The sequence below is a fragment of the Lissotriton helveticus genome, chromosome 7 (genome assembly GCF_964261635.1).
Source record: "Lissotriton helveticus chromosome 7, aLisHel1.1, whole genome shotgun sequence".
Taxonomy (NCBI): Eukaryota; Metazoa; Chordata; class Amphibia; order Caudata; family Salamandridae; genus Lissotriton; species Lissotriton helveticus.
In genome coordinates this window covers 778,078,596-778,106,204 of record NC_136068.1, presented here as the reverse complement: position 1 = coordinate 778,106,204, position 27,609 = coordinate 778,078,596, and the positions used below count along the sequence as shown (strand labels likewise).

At 44.7% G+C, this 27,609-nt stretch overlaps 1 protein-coding gene across 1 annotated transcript in view; it reads left to right on the top strand.

The window, feature by feature from the left end:
• VDAC1 (voltage dependent anion channel 1) overlaps positions 1 to 27,609 on the top strand; it is a 158,193-nt gene that overhangs the window by 33,684 nt on the left and 96,900 nt on the right. Inside the window, exon 2 of the mRNA XM_078653162.1 lies at positions 24,121 to 24,190. Coding sequence (XP_078509288.1) covers positions 24,124 to 24,190 — 67 coding nt within the window. The 5' untranslated portion in view covers positions 24,121 to 24,123. The remainder of the gene's footprint in view (positions 1 to 24,120; positions 24,191 to 27,609) is intronic.

Sequence of the window (27,609 nt, the reverse complement as noted above, 5' to 3'; positions counted from 1 at the left end):
AATAGCTCAACTCTCGCAAATGCAAGACCACGTTCATAGTAGATGCGCCCCTTTCTTTAGACGTTGCTCGTCTTATTCAGGTTCCAGCAAGCAGTGGCTAAAGAAAGGGGCGTGGCCACCATTAAAGGGAAAGCACGTCATTGGGTGCTTTTACCCCCAAAAAACATTTGTTCACTAACAAATGTTTTTTTTTGTTGGTAAAAGCGCACCATGCGGTGCTATCACTTTAAGGGTGGGCACGCCCATTTCTTTAGACACGGGTCGCTGTAACCTGAATACTGCAGCAGCGTCTAAAGAGAGGCTCGGCCACTATGTAAATGAAAGCATGGTATGGGGGCTTTCACTGCAAAAAAAATTTAAAAATGTTTTGTAGCGCGGCTGCTAATGTTAAAGCGGTCCGCCCTGCCAAATTGAATAAATAAGCGCAGCCGCTATAGATAAAGCAGACCGCTATCAGTAATTAAAATAAAAGTGGGCGGCGTGCTGCTTGTAGGAAACCACGTAGTGGGTGGAATGGGGAAAAACATTGAAGAAAATAGTGCTCACAGCCTAGATAAAGCAGATCGTGTATCAACACAAGTTGAAAGCCCAGTCCTCATGGGAGGTTACAAATGCAGACAAGGCAGTACCAAGGGGGGACTACTAGACCTATTCATGAATGAAAAGCAATAATTTAGAAAGGACAGTATTAGGAGCCAATTGAAAAGATGGGTGGGAAATGGGCGGAGCTTGAAGGCCCCAATCGGACTACAGCATGCCTCGCAGAGCAGTGCCTGCTCTATACCCTGTGCACAATGAAATAACATTGTACGGTGCAATTCAGTTGTTGGCTCTGGGTACCTTGGATTCTTGGAAAAGCAACACACCCTATATATGTCCGCAATCAGAAGGGTCTAGCAGATATATGGTATATTGCTTTTGTTAATCCGCTATTGTGACAAGAAGTTACAAATGCAAATCTTGTTACAAATGGCTGTGTTTTTCTAATCGTTTTAACTATTTTTTTTAATATTTTTATTTCAACAGTTAATATCTTTGGAAAAACCTTTAGGGAATCTACACAAAGGACCCCTTGCTAGATTCTGAATTGTTTAGTTTTCAGAAATCTATAGCGTTTTTGGGATCACCCATGGGTTTCATCCCACTTTCCACCACAAACTGGAAGTAGGTTGAAAGCACTAAAATTAAGAAAAAGCGGTTACCTCTTTGAAAAATTCCAAAACGGTGGTGAAAAAAAAGTTTTTTGATGCAGCTCTGCATTTTCCTGAAAGCTGGTAAAATGGTGACTTTAGCACAGCAAACCGTTAATTGATGCAATTTTCAGGAGCAACAACAAACTTTTTTGTGGAACACTTGTTTCCTATTTTTCCCTTCAAACCCATAATGTAGCTATATTTTCTATGAACCCTCAAGGGGAATCCACAAACCCTGGGTACCTTTGAAATCCCCAGAATGTTGGAAAAAAAATGCAAATTTAGCGTTGATACCTTTATGTGGAGAAATAGTTATTGAGACCTAAGCGCAAACTACCGCAAATAGCCAAAAAGGGCTTAGCATTCTAGGGGGTAAAAGCCTAGTAGCATGAGGGTTACGGAAATCTTTTCAGCCAATGGACTAATTATTAACTGTCCACATGGGTGGCCTTTTGCAATCAGTAAAATCTGGTGAATTTCTCCAGCTTACCAGGATGCATGTCCTGCTCCCACAGACATGCTGGATGCCTGGATCAGTGCTTTTATTTCAAATTTTAGTTATATTGCACAGCAGCTACGCTGCTCTGACGCATGGCTAAAAGACATTGGCAAAGCCAATAGCTTTTGCATTAGCAAAACCATTTTGCTTTACCAACGCTTGTTTATCGTTGTTAAAGCAGAAGTGTGGCTCAATGGTTAGAGCGGCAGACCCTGATGCAGAGGTCTAGCCCGGGACCAGGGTTCAATTCCCCGCCTCTGCGGGTTTGAGCTCAAAATTTCCACGGACCTGATAATTCTCGCCTCTGTGCCTATTCCAATCATGGAGTCCCACTCTTCAACTCTGGGCAATAGCTTGCTTAATCTCCACAACGGCCCCCACAACGCTAAGGATGCCTGGCCTCCACCTTGGGGGTGCCCAGGAGTGGACACCTCACAGGGAAAGCCAGGATGGGTTCCACAACGGTATTCGTACAAGCGCCTTGAGACCCTTGCGGGTGAGTAGTGCGCTATAAAAGTATCAATTTACTTTTACAATTTACAAGCACTGCTTATGTGTGGCGAAACGGCCAGAGCTGCTGACTGGAGCTGGGAACCCAGGTTCTAGTCTCTGCGTCCGCTCAATACCATGTGATCTAGGCACATCACTTAATCGCCCCACCCGTGCTTACCAAAAAAAATCTATGTGGCCTTGTGTAATGTAACTGGTGCTCATGAACAGCGTTCCAATACCTCTGGGTCGAGTTTGTGCTAGGGAATGCTTTTACATTAGCCACTTCTGGCTTTTACATGAGACACTCTGGTCCTTGTTGACCTCTGTCATTCATTCTGGCCACTGTGGCAGTGTCCCAGTGCTACAAGGCATGGTCCCCTCTCCATTTACCATAGATCAGTCTAGTTGCTATGGCAGGTATCAATCTATACAGTCCTAAAGTTTGGATTTAAAAGCCCTCTGTAGAAAGATTGTTGTTGTCCCTTAGTTTTGAACTAAAGCCGGCTTTGACCATCATGATGCTGACTTTGGGGTCGATTTTATCGTTCAACCTATTTCTTGGGGTTTGTTTATCAAGTGTTCCGTGGTGTTCTCTCAAGTTAAAAGTATCATGTGCTGGTCAGCAGCCCACAACAAGGTTTTGTTTGGCAGACAGCATTGTAAATGATAATCGCGTGGTTTGTATCAGTTGCCAAACAGGCATGAAGGCAGACTTGGTCAAGCATTCTAAAGAGAAAATTCCCTAGCATTGGAAGTAATGACTTTGGAGGGTAGATTAGTCGTTGTTTGTTAACAACAATCCTTCATGCCTGTGAATATTGTTTTAATCTCAGTCACACCCATGTTTTCCTCATCTCAGTTATGTTTCCAGTATGTGCATAGTTTGCCCTGCTTCTTTGTGAAGTGTCTTGGCCTGCACTAATCGCATCTGACGGCACTGTTTGCTGAGTGAGGGGAAGTAATCACGATTGAGTTGGACTTAAATCCCTCGCTTTAGCATCACATCTAAAACAAAGAACCTGTGATTATTGCATGTAATGCTTGGGGCGTTTATTTCGCCCGCGAGCATGATGGGCAACGTGAACGCGAGAAAGCACATTCCAGGTGTGAACATGCTGTAATAATCACACCTGCACTCAGTTCATGGTTTTATCTGTGGTCTAAAGATGAGTCCGTTTTCTCCCTATAAACTAGCTTTTTCAAGGGAAAGCATTTTACATATTTGTTATTTGTTGTGCAGTTTATATGGGTCGCACGTTTTATGGCCCGGCAATCGCAATTTTGAAGGCCAGTGAGCAATGTTAATAATTTTTGAAAAATTAATTCTAAACACGTTCCGGCAAATCTCAAGCACTTTTTTGTCTCCAGAACACATCACAGAGTTTGAAAAATTCACAAAATTCCCTCTTGCCCTTTTTTATTCTTGACTCATTGTTTCAACTCACTATAAAACAAAACGACCAAGTGTGTATTTCTGCAGAAGAAGCAGCCATTGGGAACTTTGCTACACATGAGATTTTCACTCCCCTCTGCTTCAGATGGTGTGAGGAAAGGGACGCTTATGTAAACTCTTTACCATGTGATTAGTTGTTCCACCTACATTTCTTTCTCTTAAATTAGTACTCTGATTTAAAAAAAAAAAAAAGTCACATTCCAATCTAATTAGGGTATATTTTATTCCTGCCGACTCTCGGAAGGATTTTGTATTGCATTAAAATGTAACTGAGAACGTTTGTGAAGACACGCGTGGGTTCGTATCCCATCTTCTTCGCCAGTAATATACATGAAAGATATCCACTTAGTAAGCAGGGTTCAGGTAGCCATTTTAAGTAGATTAATAAATTGTAGATTTATTGAAGAGGGTTACAAGCAAATTAGAGGTTGCAAGTTACTTAAGGGAAACCCCACCAGAAGCAGCATCCTCCCTGCGCAGCCCACTCTGTCACCCAGCCTCCAGTCGCTCACCAGCATTCCATGTCATCACACACTGGTTGAGCAGAGCAGGGAACAATGGAGAGGTGCACAGAATACGTCTAAAGCATAGCAGATCTCCTTGCTTTAAAAAAGAATAGGATGCATGCTGTGCTGAAGCTTGTCTCTATTTCATTTACTTTCTTTTTGTATCAGCTGATCATTATACTGTACGGTATCGGATCTCTTCGTTAAATAAAACATTCTAATAGTCAATTAAAAAAAGATGCTGGAAACAAATTCGAAAATGATAGTCGATTAATCCTGTAAATTATTCATTCCTATAAATTACTTAGAGAAGTCCATTAACAAAACCTTCCCACACTAATATATGGCTGCAAAGTTAAATAATAGCCACACATAATACTACATGCAAAAGTGGTTCCTCAACCACTGAAAGAAGAATCAAAGATGGACTACGATACAACATGGATGGTTCCTCAACCACTAAAGGAGGAATCCAAGATGGACTAAGAGGAAGGACATTGGTAATTTCAGGGTGCAACTCATGATCCTCTCAACAATAACAATCCTTAACCCCTGAGAAATTACTTATGCAAATTTAGGATGTAACCCAACATGACCCTCACAAACAAACAATCCTTAACCACTGGGGAAGAACTTTTGCAAAATTTAGGGTGCACCACAGCATGACCCTCTCAACATCTCCTTAACACCTGAGGGAGGATCATCTTAAATTATAGACTACCACAACACTCTCCCTATACCACATACATATGCAGGCTTCGAGTTCACCCCACTTGTGCATACACCAACAGGACCTGGGGTATGTACTTAAAACACAGACTCAATCATAACCACTACTCTTCACCTAAAACTCCTGCACCCTCCTACAGGAGCAGAACGCAACATTTAAACTCATCGCATATCACAGTAAGTACAAAAATACTTCCTCCCAATCACTCTACACGCACACACACAGAAATATACTAACAGTAGACCTTTAGCTTAGCAGTTCGCTAAAATTAGAACAGTATGACACCATACTTAAACATTCAGTATAACGTTAAAACCAAACAGGGATGCACAATACACTTGACATCATGTGTACACTTCCCACACTGCTTTGAAATAAAAATTCACCATAGCATTGAAAAATATTCCCTGGCAACAAATTCAAGATCCCTGTGAGTGACATCTCACCCGAACATCCAAATAGCACACTGCCTGTAGAAGTAAAAATCAGAGTATCCGCATGAAACCAGTGTGGTAGTCTTTCCAAGACCTCACTGGTTGCTTAACTGGTCTCTGGCACTGCCAAGGCCCAATCGTCTTCAATCAAGAACCGCATCCTCTCTAAAAGCAACTCCAAAAGTCCCAGGATGCGCTGTTAAAGTCTGTCTCACGGCTCCGTACATTGTCCTCACATCAAACAGTTCTGTTTACTTTTCCCCACATCATTCTGCACCTTAACTGCACTTTACCCCAAATACCATGTGGGCCATCCAGAACTTTGACGAATGTTCAAAAATGCTTTTCTGTCCAGTTAGATACATAATGACTGCATGTTCCTCAGCAGCAACCTAGCAACTCCAATATTCTATAATTTACTGCTCTAATACCCTGTCGAGACCACACTTAAAAAAACATAATGAAGGTACATGATTCCTGGTGTTCCTGCCAGCCACCGTATCAAACCAACAGTACATGTTCCAGTCCTTCAGCTGTGACATCACAAAGCCTACTGCACGTGCATACTTCACACACGCCTGAAACAGTGCTTGACAGCCTCACGGGTACTCTCAAATGCCGCAGTTAACGTGCACCTGGAATATTTGGGTGTTTTCAAATGCCGCAACAAACCCTGGCGCTCCTAACGGCATACAAAAAGGAGTACGAGCCAAAAGATTCTCACGGCCTGCGATGTCTTTACAATTTTGGCAAAATACAGCTCCAATACTGCCAGTTCACTAACCAAGAATGCTGACTGCAACCACTCCTCTAGATATTGGTGCAGATTAGATATCACACCCAGCTCCCGAGACTGAGTGCTGTGCCGATTAATTTTAAAAGGGGAGTTCTTGTACAAAAACTAGACTACCCCGCTCCCCCACCTCCACCCCTCAACTCCTCACTGCGGCCTTTTACTCAATGTCGGAAGGTCCCAAGAAAGAGGTGTTTGGTAGTTGGTGTCAACTTCTGCTGCCCACCACCTCTAAGCCCCTCCCCACCCCGCATAGACTCTCTGCCTAGTGGATGGTAAAACTGCACATATGTCAGTGTAACGCCTGCCTTTCACGCTCACCCAGTCCCTTTATTGCCCTGTATGCTATTTCTACTAATTAGGAAGAGATCCGCTCTGATGCTCCCTCTTTTGCAACAGCAGTCTGTAGTAGTTATTGTAGAATTTAGAGTTCGGAACCTCGTTGTGTGAGAGTTCCATGTTAACATTGGAATTTCAGATGCTGCCCGAGTTTTGGCCTAGGTGGTTGACTAACAGATGTATTAAAGTGCTCAAGGAACCTTACCTTGCATCCGTCATCCTTTACTCCACTTTTCGCGGTGGGCTGGTACAATAATGTAATTTATTAAACTCACGGGGGAACCAACTTGCCAGCCCTCATTAACAAATCCATCCTCTATCTATAAGTCTCCTGCCACTTTAACATACGTCTTGAATTCAAAACTTAGATTTCTCTCTCTATCGGCCAACCCGACTCCATATATTGCATGACTCACAACGTGGAGGAATCCTTGTTCACAGCTTGACGCCACTTGCTTTCAGAAATCCCACACATTTGCCTTAGGTCTACAGCTGCCACAATAAATTCTTCCTTATCGTCCTCATTCTCATCAGTGTTTAATTCGACAACCTCTGACAAATGTGCCAGATAATCTGCACTTCCATTCTTACTGCCAGGGATATACTCTGATTCAGAATCAAGTTGCAACAACTTAGATGATAAACGTACAATACGTGGTGTAAATCCCCTAGCGTTCTTCCACTTAAAATGAAGATCAATGGTTTGTTGTCAGTCTGAAGGCAACATTTCTTGTCCTACATGTAATTTCGAAATTTCATTACAGCCCTTTACTACACAGTGTCAAGAGGTCCTCTCATCCTACTGCGGGTGCATGATTAAATATGTTCTTTTTCAGACTTAGAATTACTCCCCAACCCATTCCTCCTCCATTCTTCATCTTTTCATTCACAGTCATAGGTACTCATTCATTCTCCCTGCTCATGCGTTCTCATCAATCTGTCCACGCGTCCCATAGTTATTCATCCTTTTATCTAGAGTCTCCCTAAAAAATTACTACTACATCTACCCTCCTAATCATCCATCTGTCTTCTCTGGTCAGACCCACTTAATGCCAGGCCTATTGGCTATTATCACAGCTTGTGATTACAGCTGTGTAAGTAACTGTATTTGATGCATGTCTGCCAGAAGAAAGAATTTAGGGTTATTATAGTAGTTTATGTAAGTGTCCAGTCTTAGATTAATTCAAATTTAAAGCTCAAAGTGATGCCCAACATTGCATCAACTCCTCTTTTAGTGACCCTCTTTATAAAAGCTACAGTGCTAGAGCATGTAAGGTTAATTCTTGTAAATTGTCTGCAGTTAAGCGTATTGTTTTTATTGTGTTAGAAATTGGTGAATGCACACTGATGTTAGATCCTTTATGTGGATAGTTTGGCCGCAGAATTCCTAAAGAAAATAAATAAAATACTTACAGCCTATTCGTTTAATTCCTTTAGGATTACTCATTTGTTTGCAAAGCTGATGGCTAAAAGCTTTGCAAATAATTTTCTAGGTTATAACTAATTCTTTAGTTATAGTTCAACATGTTTGCAGCATTTCGATGGGCAAATGACAACAGTGGCATATGTGTTTAATAGAGTTCTCATGAAGGCTTGTGTCCCAGTCCTTGAAAGTAATGCCATAATTGTGCAGGTCTGGTTGCTGCACTTATTGAATGGTGATGCAACGAGCTTTAAGAGTTTGAAAGCAGCAGGTATGGCTGATCAGTGCAGGGACTGAGTTGTCTTTTTAAAACCATTATCACATTGACTTTTGGTCTATAAAATATCTGCACTCAGTGACCTTTGGCTAAATAAGCTGTAAATAAAAAAAATAAAAAAATAACAAAGCAAGTCATAATGTCAAATCCCTTCAATCTACACATTAACTTTTAGATTTCACCTACCAACTGTTTTAGTTGTTTTATCGAAGACTTATTGGCTACAATAGAGTATCCATAGTGGGCGTTTTTAGATTGCTTACTTGTCGGTTAGTTCCCTGTTCAATATTCAGAAACATTCCTTCTCATTCTTGAGTTTGTCCCATCCCAAGAGCATTTGCAGCTTGACATCACTTATAGTTAGATGACTAGTATCTTTCCACTGCTGATGTGAGGGCAATGTGTTTAGTTCTTCTTCAGCATTCCTTGGGGGTGCACCATGTTCCTTCCTTAATCCATTCAGCTTGCTACCACCCCACAACAGTCCCCAGATTTAGATTGGCCACCAAAGGAGGAAAATCCCTGGCCGTTCTAGGTAGCAAGGCCTGGAATAAACTCCCACAAAGCCTACGGCAAATTCCCACTGAGAGCGAATTCAGGAAAGCCCTGAAGACCTGGATTTTTAACTTACCAGACACGATCAGCAAACTGCTGGTCTAGGCTCTAAATGACTCTCAGGTAAAATGAAATTGATGTGAGTAATTTTTCCGGCCCTCCATTCTAGGTTACGGACTACAGCGCCAAGATGCTCCTTATTTATTTATTTATTTAGGGGATTTGTAGAGCACGTAGTCACCCAGTGGGTATCCCAGCGCTGAAACCATATTACTCACGAGGGGGTGTAGTCCGGGAAAGTGACAGTTTTAGGGGAAGAGAAGAGTTTTGAGTGCTTTTCTGAACCGAAGGAGGTTAGGTTCTGTCCTAAGGCTCAGGGGGAGTGCATTCCACTTCTTTCCAGTGTTAACTGAGAAGCGGCGGCCACCTGTGCGGACCTTTTTCACTTTAGGGATCGTGATAAGGTTTCCGTGCTCCGAGCGGAGCGCTCTGGTGGGTCTATAGGGGGTGATCCAGTTGTTTAGTATAGGAGGGCCAGTGTTATGAAGAGTCTTGTGAGCAAGGCAGAGGGCCTTAAAAATGACCCTTTCCCTAATCGGGAGCCAGTGCAGCTTCCTGAGCGCAGGCTTGGCAGATGATCTGGCCGGGGTGTTTGTGAGGAGTCGGGCGGCGGCATTTTGAACCTTCTGAAGAGTTTGAAGGGTGGATTCTGGGGCGCCCAGGTAGATAGCATTGCTGTAATCCAGCCTCGATAGAATTAAGCCCTGGATCAGCATGAGACGCGACTGAAAAGGTAGAAGTGGAATTACCTTCCTGCAAGATTTAAGTAAACCGTAGCAGGTGCCGGCCGTCTTTCTAGCCTGGGTCCTGAAGGTGAGGTCAGTCTCCAGCCACACTCCAAGACTTTTGACCTCCTTCTTGGGAGTGGGGGGTTCGCCCATGCAGGCGGGCCAGATGTGAGAGGGGAGGTTCGCGGTTTTTTGTCCAAGGAGCAGAATCTCTGTTTTGGAGCCATTTAGCTTCAAAGCAGAGTCACTCATCCACTGATATACGTTGGTAAGGCAGTCGTGGAGATTGGAGGGCTCAAGCTTGGGGTGGGAGAGTGTCACCACCAGTTGTGTATCGTCGGCGTAGCTGACGATAGTGACTCCAAAGGGTGAGACGAGTCCCTCCAGTGGGGCCATGTAAACGTTAAACAACGTGGGGCTCAGGGAGGAGCCCTGAGGCACGCCACACTGGAGGGGGATGGAGGGGGAGCGGCTTTCGCCTTCCCAAACTTGGTAGGAGCGGTGGGAGAGAAAGGACGCAAGCCACCTCTGAGCTCTGCCTTTAACCCCAACAGTCCCAAGACGGTGGATTAGGGCCTGGTGACTGACCGTGTCAAAGGCCGCACTGAGGTCTAGGAGGACCACTGCCACTGATCCTCCTGTATCGATGATTTCCCTGGTTCTTTCTACTGCCACGAGGAGGGCGGTGTCCGTGCCCTGACCTGGTCTAAAGCCTGTCTGCGAGTCGTTGAGAAGATGGTTTGACTCGAGGTAGTGTGACAGCTTTTTATTTACCAACTTTTCGGCGACTTTACCTATCCAAGGTAGAAGTGAGATAGGTCTGTAGTTGGAGAGGTCTGTGGGGTCAAGCGACGGTTTTTTGAGCAGCGCTTTGACGACCGCTTCCTTCCAGTTAGATGGAACCTCTCCCTGTTCCAGTGAGATATTGATCAGGGCTGTCAATTGGGGCACTATAGTATGCATGATGTTTTTAGCGAAACGTATGGGAACTGGGTCGCTAGGGGCACCGCTCTTAGTTGAGGTAAGTATGACTCTCACTTCTTCTTCTGAGACTGGGCCAAGTGCCTCCAGGGAGGGTTTGTCGTCGGGGGGTGTCTGCTCTTTGGCTCTCACCAAGGAGTCAGAGTTGGGAGGTGGGAGGGAAATGAGAATTTTTTTTATTTTGTCGTCAAAGAAGGTGGCCAGCTTGACGCATTTTTCCTCGGCTTCATTGGGGTCCATGGGTTTCTGTGGGGGTTCCGGGACGTGGAGGAGTTCTTTGAGAATGGAGAAAGTCTCCTTGGATGAGCAGGCGGAAGTTTTTATCTTTTCCTCATAATAAGTCCTTTTGGTGTCATGCAAAGCTAGTTTGTAGGCTTTCATGGAGCGGTAGTAGGCGCTTTTCTCTTCTGTTGACTTGTTTTTCCTCCACGAGCGTTCTGTCTTTTTACATTGTTTTTTAAGGGCTGTAAGGGCAGGTGTGTACCAAGGGGAGTGGCCGGTTCTTTTCACGTGTTTTAGCGTACTGGTCAGCGGAATGGAGCTATCTAGGGGTCGGAGTAGCCAATTCATGAATTCTCTATCTGCGCTGTTTGGGTCCATGGACAAGGGGGTGATGGTATCGCGAAGTTTGGCCTCCCATTCTTCTGGTGCTAACTTGTGCCAACGTCTGGCTTGTACCCTTGTTTTTTGTTTGGGCGCTGGTGTCGTGTCGAGTGACCAGTGCATAGGAATCAGAATATGGTCTGTCCAAGGCAGGGGGGTGGGGTCCTGGGCACACAGGTTCCCAATGTTGGAAAAGATAGGGTCTAGGAGTTGACCTTTCTCATGGGTTGCTTTGGGGTTTTGCAGAAGGAGGTCAGCTGTGGTAAGATCCGCGAGCAAGTTTGCTGCGGTATTGTCCATAGGATCCAGAAAGTGCATATTAAAATCCCCTAAGAGGAGAAAGTTAGAGACCGAGATAGTCTTCAGTAGGATGTGGTCCATCAGTGTACTAGTGAATTCGCCTAGAGGGCCTGGAGGACGATACACAAGCAGTCCCGAAAGGGAAGTGGATGGAGTGATCTGAATTGAGAAGTGGCAGTTCTCGCAGTTTTTAGCAGTTCCGGTCTCGATTCTACATTTGAGGTGATCTTTGTAGATTATAGCTAGGCCACCGCCTCTACCGATTGGCCTATTTAGAAAGCATATTTGGAAACCGGGGGGGATGGCAGTGGCAACATCAAAGTCACTGTGCGGGGTCAGCCAGGTTTCCGTAAGAAACAAAAGATCTAGCAGCGAATCTTGGACGAGGATGTTAATTTCGTGGGCATGCTTTACTAAGGATCTGCAATTCAGAAGGCCAAGCCGTAGTCCTTGGTGGCGTTCCGCTTCCTCAGATTTATTGCAGATGCTACATCCTACATAGGGGGTGTCCTCCATGTGGATGTATTTGCACTGGGGATGTTTTCCCGGGTTCAAGGCAAGCAGTGAGTCTCTGGGGTATGAGATGCGCTTTAGCAGATCGGGCATAGTGGCTAGGCCTACGGCCGTCTGGGCCCGGACGGGCTTGCCTTTGGCGCGCCTTCGGCGCGCTGACGGCGCGCCCGCTGCGCCCGTCCGCTGCGCTTCCGGCTGGTGCTCATGTTTTATAGGAAGGTGAGGAGTGGGAGGGGGGGGCGTGGCCACCCGATGAGGGCGTGTCCCTCACGCAGGGAATGGCGGCGAGACTCGGGTCAGGGCGGGGAAAGCAAGCAATCTGCTTCCCTGCGCCGACCAGGAAGAAAACAAAAAGTTTGTGCAAAATAGGCTTTAAAGTGAGGAACAGAGTAAAAACACAGTATCAACACAAATTTAAAATTCAAAGTGCTCCCGGCTACTTTGCCTCAGGAGTGTCTTTCGAGTAATGTGGGAGCGGCGCTTGCCGTCAGCGCGCAGTTATAGGTACCTGGGAGGGGGGGGCGTGGCCACCCGATGAGGGCGTGTCCCTCACGCAGGGAATGGCGGCGAGACTCGGGTCAGGGCGGGGAAAGCAAGCAATCTGCTTCCCTGCGCCGACCAGGAAGAAACCAAGAAGTTTGTGCAAAATAGGCTTTAAAGTGAGGAACAGAGTAAAAACACAGTATCAACACAAATTTAAAATTCAAAGTGCTCCCGGCTACTTTGCCTCAGGAGTGTCTTTCGAGTAATGTGGGAGCGGCGCTTGCCGTCAGCGCGCAGTTATAGGTACCTGGGAGGGGGGGGCGTGGCCACCCGATGAGGGCGTGTCCCTCACGCAGGGAATGGCGGCGAGACTCGGGTCAGGGCGGGGAAAGCAAGCAATCTGCTTCCCTGCGCCGACCAGGAAGAAACCAAGAAGTTTGTGCAAAATAGGCTTTAAAGTGAGGAACAGAGTAAAAACACAGTATCAACACAAATTTAAAATTCAAAGTGCTCCCGGCTACTTTGCCTCAGGAGTGTCTTTCGAGTAATGTGGGAGCGGCGCTTGCCGTCAGCGCGCAGTTATAGGTACCTGGGAGGGGGGGCGTGGCCACCCGATGAGGGCGTGTCCCTCACGCAGGGAATGGCGGCGAGACTCGGGTCAGGGCGGGGAAAGCAAGCAATCTGCTTCCCTGCGCCGACCAGGAAGAAACCAAGAAGTTTGTGCAAAATAGGCTTTAAAGTGAGGAACAGAGTAAAAACACAGTATCAACACAAATTTAAAATTCAAAGTGCTCCCGGCTACTTTGCCTCAGGAGTGTCTTTCGAGTAATGTGGGAGCGGCGCTTGCCGTCAGCGCGCAGTTATAGGTACCTGGGAGGGGGGGGCGTGGCCACCCGATGAGGGCGTGTCCCTCACGCAGGGAATGGCGGCGAGACTCGGGTCAGGGCGGGGAAAGCAAGCAATCTGCTTCCCTGCGCCGACCAGGAAGAAACCAAGAAGTTTGTGCAAAATAGGCTTTAAAGTGAGGAACAGAGTAAAAACACAGTATCAACACAAATTTAAAATTCAAAGTGCTCCCGGCTACTTTGCCTCAGGAGTGTCTTTCGAGTAATGCAGTTCGAAAAGAGGGCGTGGCCTCGGAGTGGGCGTGTCCTGCTGAAGGCGAGTAGAATGGCGGAATGCACTTTAGGCGATATCGCCCTTTACAGTGCTCGTTTTCCTAAAAGGACAAGTGCCTGCACACACCACTTGTGTGACAAGGAAAGGGGTGAGTGAAAATAAAATACACAATTTTTCAAGTTTTAAAAGTTGTTAAGGCTTTACAATGCAAAACAACTCCCGGCTGTGCCTCAGGAGGAAATGGCTATCTGTCTGTGCGCTAGCAATCAGCACTCCTTAAATGCAGTTCGAAAAGGGGGCGTGGCCTCGGAGTGGGCGTGTCCTGCTGAAGGCGAAGCGAATGGCGGAATGCACTTTAGGCGATATCGCCCTTTACAGTGCTCGTTTTCCTAAAAGGACAAGTGCCTGCACACACCACTTGTGTGACAAGGAAAGGGATGAGTGAAAATAAAATACACAATTTTTCAAGTTTTAAAAGTTCTTAAGGCTTTACAATGCAACACAACTCCCGGCTGTGCCTCAGGAGGAAATGGCTATCGCTTGGAGCGATAGAATGCGCTTTACAAAAACTGTTTTACATGACATTACATTACAATACCAAAATGTCCTAACACCGCTCTTCCATTGCTCCCTTAGCCTACACATGCATGCTTCATTATTACTTCTTTTCTTTTTCCTCAAATGCATATACAACTCCTGGCAGACTCACACCAGTGCTGCACCGTCCATTGCTTGGCACCCACCCTAACCAGACCATCTCCGCCCCCCCCCCCCCCCCCGCTGCACACTACTACTGAATTTGCATCCCTGTACCGGGAACCACCTCTAAAGTAACCATGCAACACAATTATTGAATTTCAATATCTGCCTTAAACATCTTCCATTATTCCTATTTAGGGATTGATGTGAGCTGTCCCCTTGTTATTGAATGTGAGAAAGTAGATTATTAATTGGGGTGGATGGAAGTCCTTCAGAAGTAATAAAGTAACTCACCTATTGGGCCCAGTCAAAGTTTTCAGTAATTTACACCTGAGCTTAACCCTTGGAAGCTAAGGCACAGATCAGACAGGCTTTTAACCTAAAATGCCAAAGCATGTTGAATTATCAAAACAATGAAAAAGTACAAAACACAACATAATAAAAACCCCATTCCAATTTAGGAAAATAGTCCAATTTAATAATCAAAATAACACCAAAAGGACAAAAAGAGCAGTAAGGGGAACCAGAAATAGGAATTGAAGAAGATTTAAGGAGAAAAAGAACTAAGCGCCAATGATAGTGCATGGTCGTCGTAGACCGGGACTTGGAAGCGATTTCAGGCCAAATGCAATGGAGCGGAGGTCTGTTACACCAACCAGGTTTGTCCCACTTGGTAATTTTACCTTCTTACTTAGTTCCTGGAGTGGAAGTCCGAATCATCTAGTGGGAAAAGGTTGTATCCTGTGTCTGACAATGAGTTCCAAAAGGCTGGAAACTTTCTTGCGGAAGGCCATCTGAAACAGATTTGCTGCTGTGGAGAAGCTGCAAGTGAGAGAAACTGGTTTCTTCAGCACAGTGAATTCCTGCCTTAAGCAGATTTGCTTGAGTGGTTGCTCCCACAACACCGGAGCTCTTGAAGTCGAAACATTTTCTAAGCATCAACTTTTTAGAGATGTTAGGAGAAGTACAGTTACACACCCAAGGGTTCCAGAGCCTCTCAAACGCACTCTCGGGTCAAGAGTCACTCCGGCAAAGGCGACCAGGTGAGTCCAGATATAGCTGCTACTGATCGATTGGGCACCTCAGAGGAAAGGCCCCTTGTCGTCTCTGTAGCCACACAGGTGGTCAGCCATATGACCATTGAAGTTCGTTTATTTGTCCTGGGTATAAGTGGAAGCAGGTCCAGGCCTTCCGGTTTCCTCACAGATCTAAAACAGCATATTCAGTTCTTTGGTGTTCTTCCAGAGAGAGTCCAGAGTGTGTTCTGAGTAGGATTCTTTTTGGACACCTGGTTGGTACCTGCTAGTGACTCCTGGCTGCTCCCTAACTAGTGGGATAAACGTTCACAGGAGTATCCCTGCCCACTTTTGAAGAAGTTCCTGCTTGCCCTTCTGTAAATCTTCCCAAAGTGCACCTTATTCCTAAAACGCAAAATGGGGTAACCCTTCCTTCCTTGTGTTCACCAAGTGATTCCAGAGTCCAGACTGACCCCACTAGACTCCAGAAGAGCAAGAACGGATTTTTGCAGAAACGTCTTCAACAAGTCTGTCATCCGTGCAGTAAACCCTGTGTACAGGAAGCTGCCGTGTCTCCAGGTATCATTCCTTGTATTCCTTTTGTGTGTTTGTCTGTTCTTTTGAACACAGCTGAGGTAAGTGTTCGGTCTCAAACTCGAGCTGTTAGGTGGCTCATCCCAAGTGCACCTTGTGAAATTGACTCAACAAGTGTCAGCACGGCTTTCTTATTGGTGTTAATATTGCATCATTTTCCTATGGAAGCCCACCCATACATGTCGTCACCATCCCTGTTATAAGTACATTGCGGCAGAGCATGTAGTGAACCATAATGTTGCTTCTGCGTGCCCTCGTAGTGCAGTGGCTAGTACCTTTGTTGCCTGAAACCCACCTGCCCTATCCATGGGCTGTGACTTGAATTTTGGAAACTCATTGTCCAGGGGCAGGGTTACCCCTAGCACACGTGCCTGGGCCTAGATGTTCACTGCCTGGTGGTTAAATTCAGTTTGGTTTACTTTCTTCTTTCCCGGGCAAACCATGACAACAAAAACCAACTGTGAAAACCAAGGCTGCAGTCCAACCCGAATGGTTTTCATTGTGAAGCAGATGCATGCCAACCGAAGCTGTCTCGCCTCGTTTTTTTCCTCCAAACAGGTGAGTCCATTTCTACAGGTAATTTCTGAAGGAGCCACCGACAACAACGGTTGCTATCATGCTGCTTTCCAAATAAGCTTGAAGTCATTGTTTTGTTAATGCTCTGATCGCACTGTTGGCTTGAACGGGATAAATTAAACACTTACTTGACACGCAGACACGTTTCTGCCCATCCCTCCTCTGGCTAACCCCAACTGCCAGTGCAGCATTCTTTTTAATTTCCGCACATACCAGTTTGTTCTTGCATGAAACGTGAATAGACAACTTGGATAGCTGCCAACTGCGTTCCTTTAGTCTCCATACCTAAAATGTTTCGTGCGGTTTGCCAACAGTTTGGAGAGGCCAGGGCGTTTTCCAGTTTTTAAGCACACTGAACCTCTTTGTTAAAAATCACACTCCGATGTTTAGAGCGCGCACACGTCAATTTTAAAGGGACTGTTTTGATGCGGAGCTTGACGATGGATCTAAACGTTTCGAAAAACAATGTTCCAGTGTGTGGTAGTAGAAAGATCGATGTCTCTCCAGTAGAAACCACTGAGTGCATCTGCTTTACGGCTGCACCCAGTTGTAAAGGGGCCATTCTGCGCGTACTACTGGAATCACCATTTAAGACACCGTCTCAGCAGCGCCCTCTACCCCTGGACTCGCCCTCGTTCACGCTGTTCCAGAGCTCAGCTGGGATGCCTTGTCAAATCACTGGTCTGCTGGTGCCAGTGATACAGAAAGCCTTTTGTGGTTAGTATACAGGCGTGACAGAAGCATGTAAGTCTTAATTGGGCACATTGAAAGGGTCTAATGCGCGATGAACACTCTGTGGACCAGGCCTTCAGGTAGTTTTGTACATAGTTGAATTTGTCTCTTGTTTTGCAACTTTGTGTCGTCTGGATCTCGTTTTAAGTGACACACCTATCGACTTGATTACATTGAACACACCAAAGCTTAGTGCATTATAACTGAAATACGTTAATTAAGCATAAGTTGATATGTACATTTTCATACAAATAGTTGAAGCGAGTAGTTTTGCTGCAAATTACTCTTATGCTTCAGACATAGCTGCCCATAAAATACTGTTTTATCTATATTTGGAGATAGTTGCCTTTTTGGTATGAAAATTATGATTAGACAGGTAGCCAGCGGGAAAGCAGTGGAGCATCTGGCAGGGTACAAAGCGTAGTGGTTCCTTCTATTCACAGATCGCGTTCTAGGGCACCCCCTAGTATTGAATACCTCCAGGTACAGGGAGGAAGGTCCCGAGTACATTTCGAGTGAGCAAGGGCTGCGGAGAGCCTCCTTGAAAGGTACTAGTAACTGAGCCCCGAAAGGGCACTGAGATCCTGTGCACAGCTGTCCATGGAAATTTAGATAAGGTCAAAGATTGGTGCATACTCAAATGAGACATTATGTTGGGGACCACATTTAAGTGCTTGGAAGTTGACAGATGTGGATAGTATGACACCGTTATCATCTTCTACACTCGCTGCATTGAAGATAGCAAAGGAGAACCAATGAGAGATAAGAGGGTGTGCCCTGTTATTAGAACACCAAACATAAGTCAACGGTCCCCCTCTTTTCATCCATTATATTTTATTTGTGGTTTATGTCTGTAATAAGTAGTTTCAGCAAGATGAAAAGTTTGTTGTGTCTGAGTAAACATGCAATATTCGGAAAAAACAATCTGGAGATTCTAGAAAGTCCTGTTGGGCACCACTGAAAAAACTAATATAGTTATTTGCTCATCTTAATCGGCCGTTTGTCAGTTATAAAACCATTTATTTATTGACCCAATTATTCTTCTAAGTAACTCATCATAATTCAAATTTGTCCTCCAAGCATATAATCATGTTCCAACATTGTAATTGTGCAACCAAAGGTAATGGTGATATTACCCACAATGCTTTTCAGGCATAAGCCCTTCCTCGGGGGAAATGTTGCAATTGCTTGGAGTACTGTTCATGCATTCAAAGAGCTGTTAATAGTAACGCATCTCCAAGCAATGGCAACATAAAAAGAGGTGCCATGATGAAGAGAGGGCAGTCTCGGGATAAAATGGAAAGTGAAGGAAAATTATGTAAACTACATTAGAGCTGGCTTGATGAAACGCCCACCATTTTTTTTAGATCGTTTTGAATGTGTGTGTAATTTATCTCTGCAAATCATGTAAGGATTAGGCAGGAGGAGCCACCACACCCAGCCATGACTAAAATGTAAAGTCCTTTTGACATGTATCTTAGCACTGTAGGGCGGAATGTGGTTAAGCAACATACGGTTTCAGGAGGAAATGTAAGCTGCACATATCTCTATACTATGGTTCTGAATCGTATGTTTCAGCTGCAGTCTAACACTTTTAGGAAAATTAATGTAATTGCATGGTAAAGAGCGACGAGTCTATTGGTAACGTTTTATAATAATTCTGCTTGCCCTAAAATCTGCTGACTGTATAGAATTGGTCCAGAATACTGTAGCCGTGTTTTTAAAGTGATGTTCTGAAATTAACAAAATCTTTGATTCTGAGCGATTTTTGAATGAGCAATGCTCCCAGTCTGCTAATTAGCTTCCGCAACCCATGGAAAATCTGTTCATGGCAAATGAAGGATCCTGTTACTTTATATCCCAGTAAATGAAGCTTTCACCCCAGCAATACCCAGGATAGGCTCCATTTCCTGCTAGTCCATATCTCATTTTCATGTTTTTTTTATTTCCCAGTGGGTGGGGTTGGGAATAGGCGTAAAGTGGCTTTTACTTCAACTATATCACTTCTGTAAATACAACACAATTTCCAGTAAAACCAATAGCATTAACATCCCAACAATATGGAGAGGAAAACAAATGATCAGTAACAGTAAACACATTGACTGATCAGGCAATGTGCCTTTACGGGCAGGGAATGAACCCTTGGTAATGTAATGTGTACTCTGTTTTCATGCTGGTTTCATACCCTTTCTGCTAGATACAGGAATCGGAGACTGGCTGATTGTATAGCAGTCGTGAACATGTAAATGACTCTACCATAACTCCACTGGATGGAAAACATGCTGATTTCTTAAATTGCTAGTCCCTCGCTGTTGATTGCTAGACTAGTGTGTTACATCTTCTAATTTGTGTGTATGCATAGCCATGGACCAGAAAGGGATGACAGTTTGGAGCAATATGCACTTCAGTAAGAAGTTGAATATGAACAATATGAAAGTTATGTCAAGTATATCCTAAAAAACCATTGCAGAATGGATCTGTGAAGGTGTCTCTAAATTCCCCTTTATGTATCCCTTGTCTTTTGACAATTAGATATGCCTTGTCAATCGCTGCATCATTCATACATCCAAAAGCATGTGGAGATCTAAATTCAAAGGTGAATTGCCAAAATTAAATAATAGGACACTTGCTGTCATAGCCATCATCTTTTGCCCAATCTCCAGTGCTCCATCCTCAGCAAGACCAATATGTCACTAATCAATTATGTAGGAATCACAACCTGTAGTAAATACAACATCTAACATGACAAAATTGATATAAATGATAAACCTGGCCGGTCTGCATGCCACATTGAAAGGTATGCTGTCATCAACTCACTTCATAAATCAAAGGCAGATACTGCCCTTAATATGCATCCCTGGGTATTCAAGAAACCTGCAATACAGCAGTGCCTGTAGTGAGGGAAATGTTTGTGTTTCATCACTATTCTGAGCATACACAGATCTAGACCCACCTCACACCACAAATTGGGCCCTCCTACCTCTTACCTCAGGTCACACTCGCCCAACACCACGGCAGAGCATGCATCATGATCATAAAAGTATCATATATGGGCCTAGAGTTGCAGCACATTGAACTCGACACCACAATCATAGCACCATTTTCTGATTGAGTATTTCATATTGCTGGCATGGAAGAGTTAAAAACAAAATCTATTACGAGTCTGCTATGGAAATAGAAAGCCATGTTCCCTTGTGTGTAAATGCGTCTGATTCCTCGCCCTCTTTATTTCCAAGAAGGCTCCTAATGTAGTCACACCCACAAGCGCCATTAAGCTACAGACTTTGTTTTTTTACCATATGCTGCTAAGCGTAAATCTAAGGCCTCCTAAGCTTAATTAAGTTGTAATGTCTCAGACCTGGCGTTTCAATTCTTTGTGGGAAAATGCCTAAGAGTTGGCCAGCAGAATAAACCGATAGGATATGATGATAAGCATTCCAGGGTAAACAGTGTGTTTATGTTTCAAAAATATCATGCATTAACCACAGTTAAATCTAGAGACGGAAAGCGCTACATATTTCAAGGAGCGAGCCTGTGCAAAGCGGGTCTGTCTGATATCCCGTGGATCTTTGGCGGTGCAACCTAAACGCCGCACAGAAAAAAAAGAAGGGTGAAACACTGATACTTTGCGCGATCGTGCTCTACCCAGGAGACAAATGGATGAAATATATATGTAAGAAGGGCGTTTTAAAATATGTAACTTTTGAGTCAAAGCACTTTACAATGTTGAAAGATAGCAGCCCCTAAGGAATAATGACGACACACACACTAGAATAGTCATGCAGTTAGCCCTTTACAGTTTAGGCTTGGGCATTTGGGGAGCATGAAGAGTCCAGTGACATAGGTTTACGTACGCAAATGTGTTTCTGTTGTGCAGACCTAGCTGGAAAGCATGGGAGTGTTGTAAAACATTCACCTTGGAATCAGATCTGCTCGGGCATATACTTTCTAGAAAAGAGGTGTGGTCACTGACACTGAATCCTGCTGGACTAGTGAGACATATGAGAGGGTAGGGGAAGAGGTCTCAGTACATTAACAGGGCTCTTGTGCTCTTGAGCAGATCAATATATGCTCAGAAAGAAGAGCTTCTGGTAAGCAAGCCATTCCAGAGCGTACTGCCCTCATTAAAGATTCTACGGCTTCCTATCGAGGGCAGCTGTAAAGCATCAGGCCAGGGAAGACTTTTATTTGCTGGGGTAGTAATCTTATGCTATGAGGGAAGATACACTTGTGGGCAGCGTAGGAGAGGGCTCCATGGTTTTCACTGTGGAGTAGAGTTAAGCAGATTCTGATTTTTAATATAGGCTTCTACCTACAAGAAACCTTATCGTGTGTTTTATGCTGTGCTTTCAATGCCAAGAGCTATCAAGAACCATAGCGCCATCACTACCTTCTTGATGTATTTCACGTGCCTATGGCCTTAGTAGAGTTTAAGGGCGGTCCGAGCTTGAGGGAGGAAGGGATGGAAGATGCAGGTGTGTGCGGAGTGGTTTTCTGTTCTGGAAAGCCTCATGGTCTGGCAGACTCCGAGGAAGCCCTAAGAGGGAGAAATGAGGGCCCACCTCATTCTGGGATAAGATTCGTGATAGTGCTGCAGATGTGATTGGAGTGTATCTCTTATAATCCCAGTGTGACCCTCTCAGAAAGAGCGGAGAAGACAGGCTGCCATTAAAAGGAACTCACTGATTGCTGGGAAACATCAAAAGTAAACAGCTACTTATTATACTAAGCTGTTAAAGGGGTAAATGTATATTATGGGTGAGAAAAGAGCCTAAGACCCCAACGAGAATAAACTAAAGTCCTAATCATATTATGCAGCACAAAGGATGTAAAGTATTCACAAATACTGTCACTGATACCGTAAATGATACCCAGATTTTATCTGACAACTCAAAATGGCCTACTCACTCTTAGGTTAAGTGAGCATAAAATTCTCAACATTAAGAAAGGCAAGTAACAGATTTGATGCAACATTAGATTAACAACATGGTGCCTGGCTTTTAAAAAGCGTTTTCCCTGACACTGATATTACCCATGCCGTGACCGAAAGAAGGGCAGAATGTATTGTGCCTGGATTGGAAGCTACAATTTGGTAGAGAAGAGAGACAGCTGAAAAGTACAACGTGGGACAAATTAAAAGACCTGAACCAAAGTAAAAAGGTGGGAAGGAAGCCTCTCAGTATTACCTCCAAAACACAGTAGAAGCTAGCCCGCAGCAGATGAAAGGGATCGGACTTCTGTGGGAAAAATGAATTAAGACTACAGTGGTACTAACTTTTTGACCGAGTCAGGGATGGGAGAGGAACATATTAAAAGTATTATAGCAACAGAAAATGTATCCCTAAAAGGTAGTGAAAATGCAAATTCAAACGCCAGTGTTAAACCAGAGCAAAAAATAAAGCAAGCTCGGTAGTGCATAAGATGGCTTAACATTAACAACCAAGAAAGGTGCAGTACTGCTGAGGTATGGAATGTAAAAGAAAAGCTGTTCATATGTGAATCTTGATAATGACACTTACCGGAGGCGAGCGCAGAGCCAGTCCCAGACCCCGAACCTTGAGGGGAGACATCGCTCCCGGGCCCGTGAGCTGCAGGCGCACTGGCATCCGTACCCCGCCCACCCAGGCACCTACACGAATGCCGAGCCACCCCCACGCGCGGCATCCAATGGGATGCTGCGCCGGTGGACCAGCCAATCCTGGCGCTGCATTGGCTAGGAGGGCACATTTGCTGCTCGCCCTGTCACCCTTTGGAAACCCGGGCTGTGGCAACAAACAAGCACCCCTGGGTCCCGCTGGGGAACTTACAGTGCACATGCTTGAGAAAGTTGTCAACTTTCCCAAGCATGCGCACTGTAAGTTCCCCAGCGGGACGGTCTGCTGCAGCCTGAGTGTGGACTGTCACTCAAGCTGCAGCAGGCCACCCCCCCTGCGCAATTCCCGATGCGGGTCCATGGTGGCTGGCGGGGCTACGCCCCTACGCCCCAATGGACGCACCGCTGCTGGAAATAGTGTTTTTCTTACACTCTGTAAACTTGTGGACAAAAACATTGCAAACTTCCATCCTATGGTAGTTCACAAACCTAGGGTAAACATGACATGCAACTTCAATGTCCCACATGGATGCTGCAAAGTACCCCAGGTAATGGGGATCTGACAGACAATTTGTAGACAGACGAGACAAGTATGCAACTCTCACTGTACAGGCAACAAGGAAAACGGCCCTTCTTGCAGGTATAATCAATTGCTGACTGCACAGCCCTGTTCAGAAAGTGAGGAGCACATGTTGTGATTCTCCTTATCACAGAGCCCATTCAGTTTCTGCTATTCCTAGACAGGCCCTCTTCATACACAGAATATTGTCTTGTGCGCGGAAACGAAAGATCACAAATATTCAGACTCACTACATGAGGGTCAGAACAGGGGTGCACACTCTTCAGAACCTTGCAGGAGAAGTTTGTGCTCCAACACAACGTATCTAACTGAAAAGCATTTCCAATGGGGAAATAAGTCATAAGAGATTGTTAGTATTCACCTATTTATAGTCTATCATGCACTATCGAATTAGGTGTTATACCCCTACATGGTGTTATTCATACATTTAAAATAAAATATTAAAAACACTTTTGAGAATTATGCAGTTTTTTCATATTATAACAGACTATTTGACAATTCTTATTCTATTTCCCTTCATAATATGTAAATGTCTTATTGAATTGCAAAGGCAATAACTATTTTGCAGTTGATGGATTTTACTTCTCTCATGGACAATGATGAGTTTCAATAAAGCATTTTAAACAAAAAAAACATTTGTAACACGGTAGAGTCATGACCTCATTACATTTATGAGCATGTCCTCTAAAATAATTATTCACGGAATTGCAATATTTTTATTGCAGAAGTCTTGTTGCACGCTTATTTAAAAAAATAAAAGATTTATACTGATTTGCACATCAAATGTGTCCCAGGTTTCCTGTTCAGGAAGGAAACTATACTAACACTAATTTTCTTTTCTTTTGGCAGAAGATGGCCATCCCTCCGACCTATGTTGACCTAGGAAAAGCTTCCAGAGATGTTTTCACAAAGGGATATGGTAAATGTTACTTTTTCAAAACCCTCTGTGTCTTGTGTGGATAAGAGAAACCTGCTGTAGGAGGGGTGGGAAACTATTTCTGGGTGCAGTTCTGTACTAGGGAAGAGCGTTACTAAATGACAAGATTCCAGTTTACATAATCAAGAATGACTGTTATCTGCAAGGAAAAATCTGAAGTTGTAGGAAACCACGAATGGTGCCCTCCCTGTGTCCCAAGTTGAAATCTGCAGCTGTCTCCCAGCACTCAGGCACTGGGTGGCTTGCCGCTCATTTAATGCTCACACCTTCAAAGATGGACATCATCTATTTCCTTGCCTCATCTGCCTCAGGGCCTGCACCTTACCTATGATCTTGCAGCTACATTGACACTCTCCTTCTCTTCTAGGAATGTATGGGTGCAGTGTGATTCCAGCATGCAACTGGAGTAGTTCATTATATTTCCAACAGCAGAAGTGTCTACCTATGCTACATTAGACAAATGTGCCCTCCAGATAGTTAATTCTATGGTTATGAGTAAATTAGACTACTCGAACAACTTGCAGTACTTGCAGTAAAACCATTACCTTTGTGATCTGCAGACACTGAATAAATCGTGCCTCAGCCGGGCAGGGTGGCTCTAACTTCCAGACATATGATACAGTACACGACGCTCATCCTAGTACTGAAAGGATCTCGTCGCTCTTGAATAGTCACATGCCATGCCCAACTTTCTCCCCAGCTCAGGCACCCTAGATCAGCTTGGTCATTGATTTGCATAAGCTTCTTTGGAGCACCCTCGGGAACCAACTAAAAGCTACCTCCTTTACCTTGAAGTTTGAGAGTTCTAAAAACAAATCTTGGTCTCAAACATACACAGGGGCATCGTATTTGGTTTTCAGAAGCAATACATTCTTCTCTTTACAACAGAGAGGCAAGGAACTTGCATGTAAGGATTTCGAATCATTTCCAGAGGTTATAAAACGTAAAGATGGGTAAACATAGCTATGAAAGATGACTGAATAGACACACTTCCAGCTAGGTCCCATCACTGACAGAGCCTTTCACTGGTGTTGACGTTCTAAGCCCTAAAACTGGCAGGGATGATCTGAAACATTGCTGACCCTAATTGGACTGCTGCGTTGAATCCTGGAATCCAGACACACTAGGAGAGATGAATAGGTATCGCCTATTGGGGCTGGTACTGGCGGAGCCAGGGACACGAGTTGCTGACCCGGGAACTGGAGGCAGAGACTCTCTGCAAAAGTGACTGATAAGGCAGACCCACGTAGCAAAGGCAGCTATCCGGAAAATCAGTGCGAGTACTGGGGAAGATGGGATCTGAATTCTGATTTACTTTTTTTTAGTATTGTCAAGATTTAAGTTTACCCCCTTCCCCCCCTCGCCCTCTGATATGGGTTCTTGGGGGCACCCACCTATGGCGTCCCCCTACATATCCCTGCACCATTTGGCAGGCACATGGTGCATTGATATGTCAGATGCGTTTTGTCTGTATTGCAGTGTATGCTGCAGCCGGCAGCACACACGGCAATACAAGAAATACAGATTGCAACCGCCGTGAAGGTGGTCACATCTTAATGCGGCCAGCAGGACCTCCGAATCTTAGTCACCCTGCCCTGCTTTCGCGTCTGTGTTGGGCGGAATGCATATATTGTTTTTAACCTTCAATATGAGAGGACGAAGGATTCAACTGAAAAGGTATTCGTTGGACACTTTACACAGATGGGGCTGAGAGATGGCCTGTATTTAAGAGACATACTTGACTAAAGTGGGAAGGTATGAAGGTATAAATGAAAGCTTTTTTTACACCACATAATTCATCCAATGCCAAAAGGGGCACTGATAAGGATAAGGCAAGTAATTGCTTCTGTGGCCTATCTAGTAGACCCAGAAGGTGGATTTATTTGGCGGACAGCCATTCATAATTGTTTAAATATGCTTCATGAGCTGATTTCTTGTACACATGCTTCACTACATCGCCGACGCGGTCATTTTTTCAAGACTCTTTTGTAAGATTATTGTGAACAATTTGTAAGATGGAAAATTTCAGTAAGTTGCATGTAAATATCACAAAAACCTAGATTCTTGTGTTTGGAAGAGGCAGACAACTTCATCGGAATTCGTTTCTAAGCAATAGCGAGTAAGACCATGCAGCAACCTTCAACATTTAAGGCACTTTGTTTCATGACCTCCGCACTCCCAGTCTTTATTTAACGTCACTAAAAATAGTGCTTCGAAAGCAAGTAATGCTTTCTGCAAGTAAATGTGAAACTTCATAGTCCCACTGTGCTGACATCAATTCTTTAGGTAATGAAGTTAATTAATTTCCATTTTTAGGTGTCGGCTAGCGTAGACTGCACACATGCCCAGTCTCGCTGGCGAGATTTTATGTTCTTAGTAGTGAGGCTTAAACCCGCCCCTCTTCTCCATTGGCTGGCCTCCTAAACGGCGGCCAGCCATTGGAGAAGAGGTTTGTCTTTCAATTTAAGCCCTGTCTTTTTCGGATTGAGGGGTGTGTTTTTTGTTTCTTTCTCTCAGTGACGTCTTCAGTCAATCAACAAAAACACACCCCCCCAGTCTGAAAAGGACGGGGCTTAGTTCCTTCGTGTTTATGCTTGTTCCCTGCAGGTAATCATTTTTTGTCACTTTTTACGCGTTTGTTTAATTATAGAAACATAGGAGTTGTGCCAACACCGGCCCTGATATCCTATCTTCACGGCGCGAGGAGGACAGCTGCCGGAGGTCTCAGGCACTCCTCCTCTCAGCATGCTGTCCCAGCCTCCTTTCCTCCGGCAGTAGGCTCCCGTTTACTGCTGCACGGGCCGGTCGTTCTTGCTTCTGGTATGTTTTATGCCGATAGCTCCAGTTCTGTGGTCGTGTGATGTCTGACCTCTGATCGTGCAGCAACCTCAGTGTAACCCGATATGATGTTTTCGGAGGGGAGGCCGCCCATAATGCTGGCTGCAGACTGCTCTAGCAGGAAAATGCCCTTGTTCTTAAATGTTTATATACGGCCACCAGAGCTCTAAAGGGAAAGATGGACGGCGCCGGTGCCGCGCGCAGGAGCTGGCGTTGTGATCGCGCAAACTCTTGGCGACTCTCTTTTGGGCAGCAATTATCCTTGAGAACTGCGAAATGGAGCGTCTTGGCTGGACTTTAAGCACGGGTGACCCCACAGTTGGTCCACTGCTACGGGTGCTCGTGATGGAGAGAGATTGTCAGGAGCGCAAACATGGAGATGCTGTTCAGAGCGAGGGTCCCTTAATGTGGGGAGATTAGAGAAGCCAGATACATAACTTGCATATTAATTAAAAGGGGCAAGAGACGAGTAGTATCTCGACCCCGGAGACACCTCGCAGTTACTGTGGAGCGTAAAATGAAGCGGTCGCACGAGCGCCCAGGCTGTCATTAGTGCAGCCAGC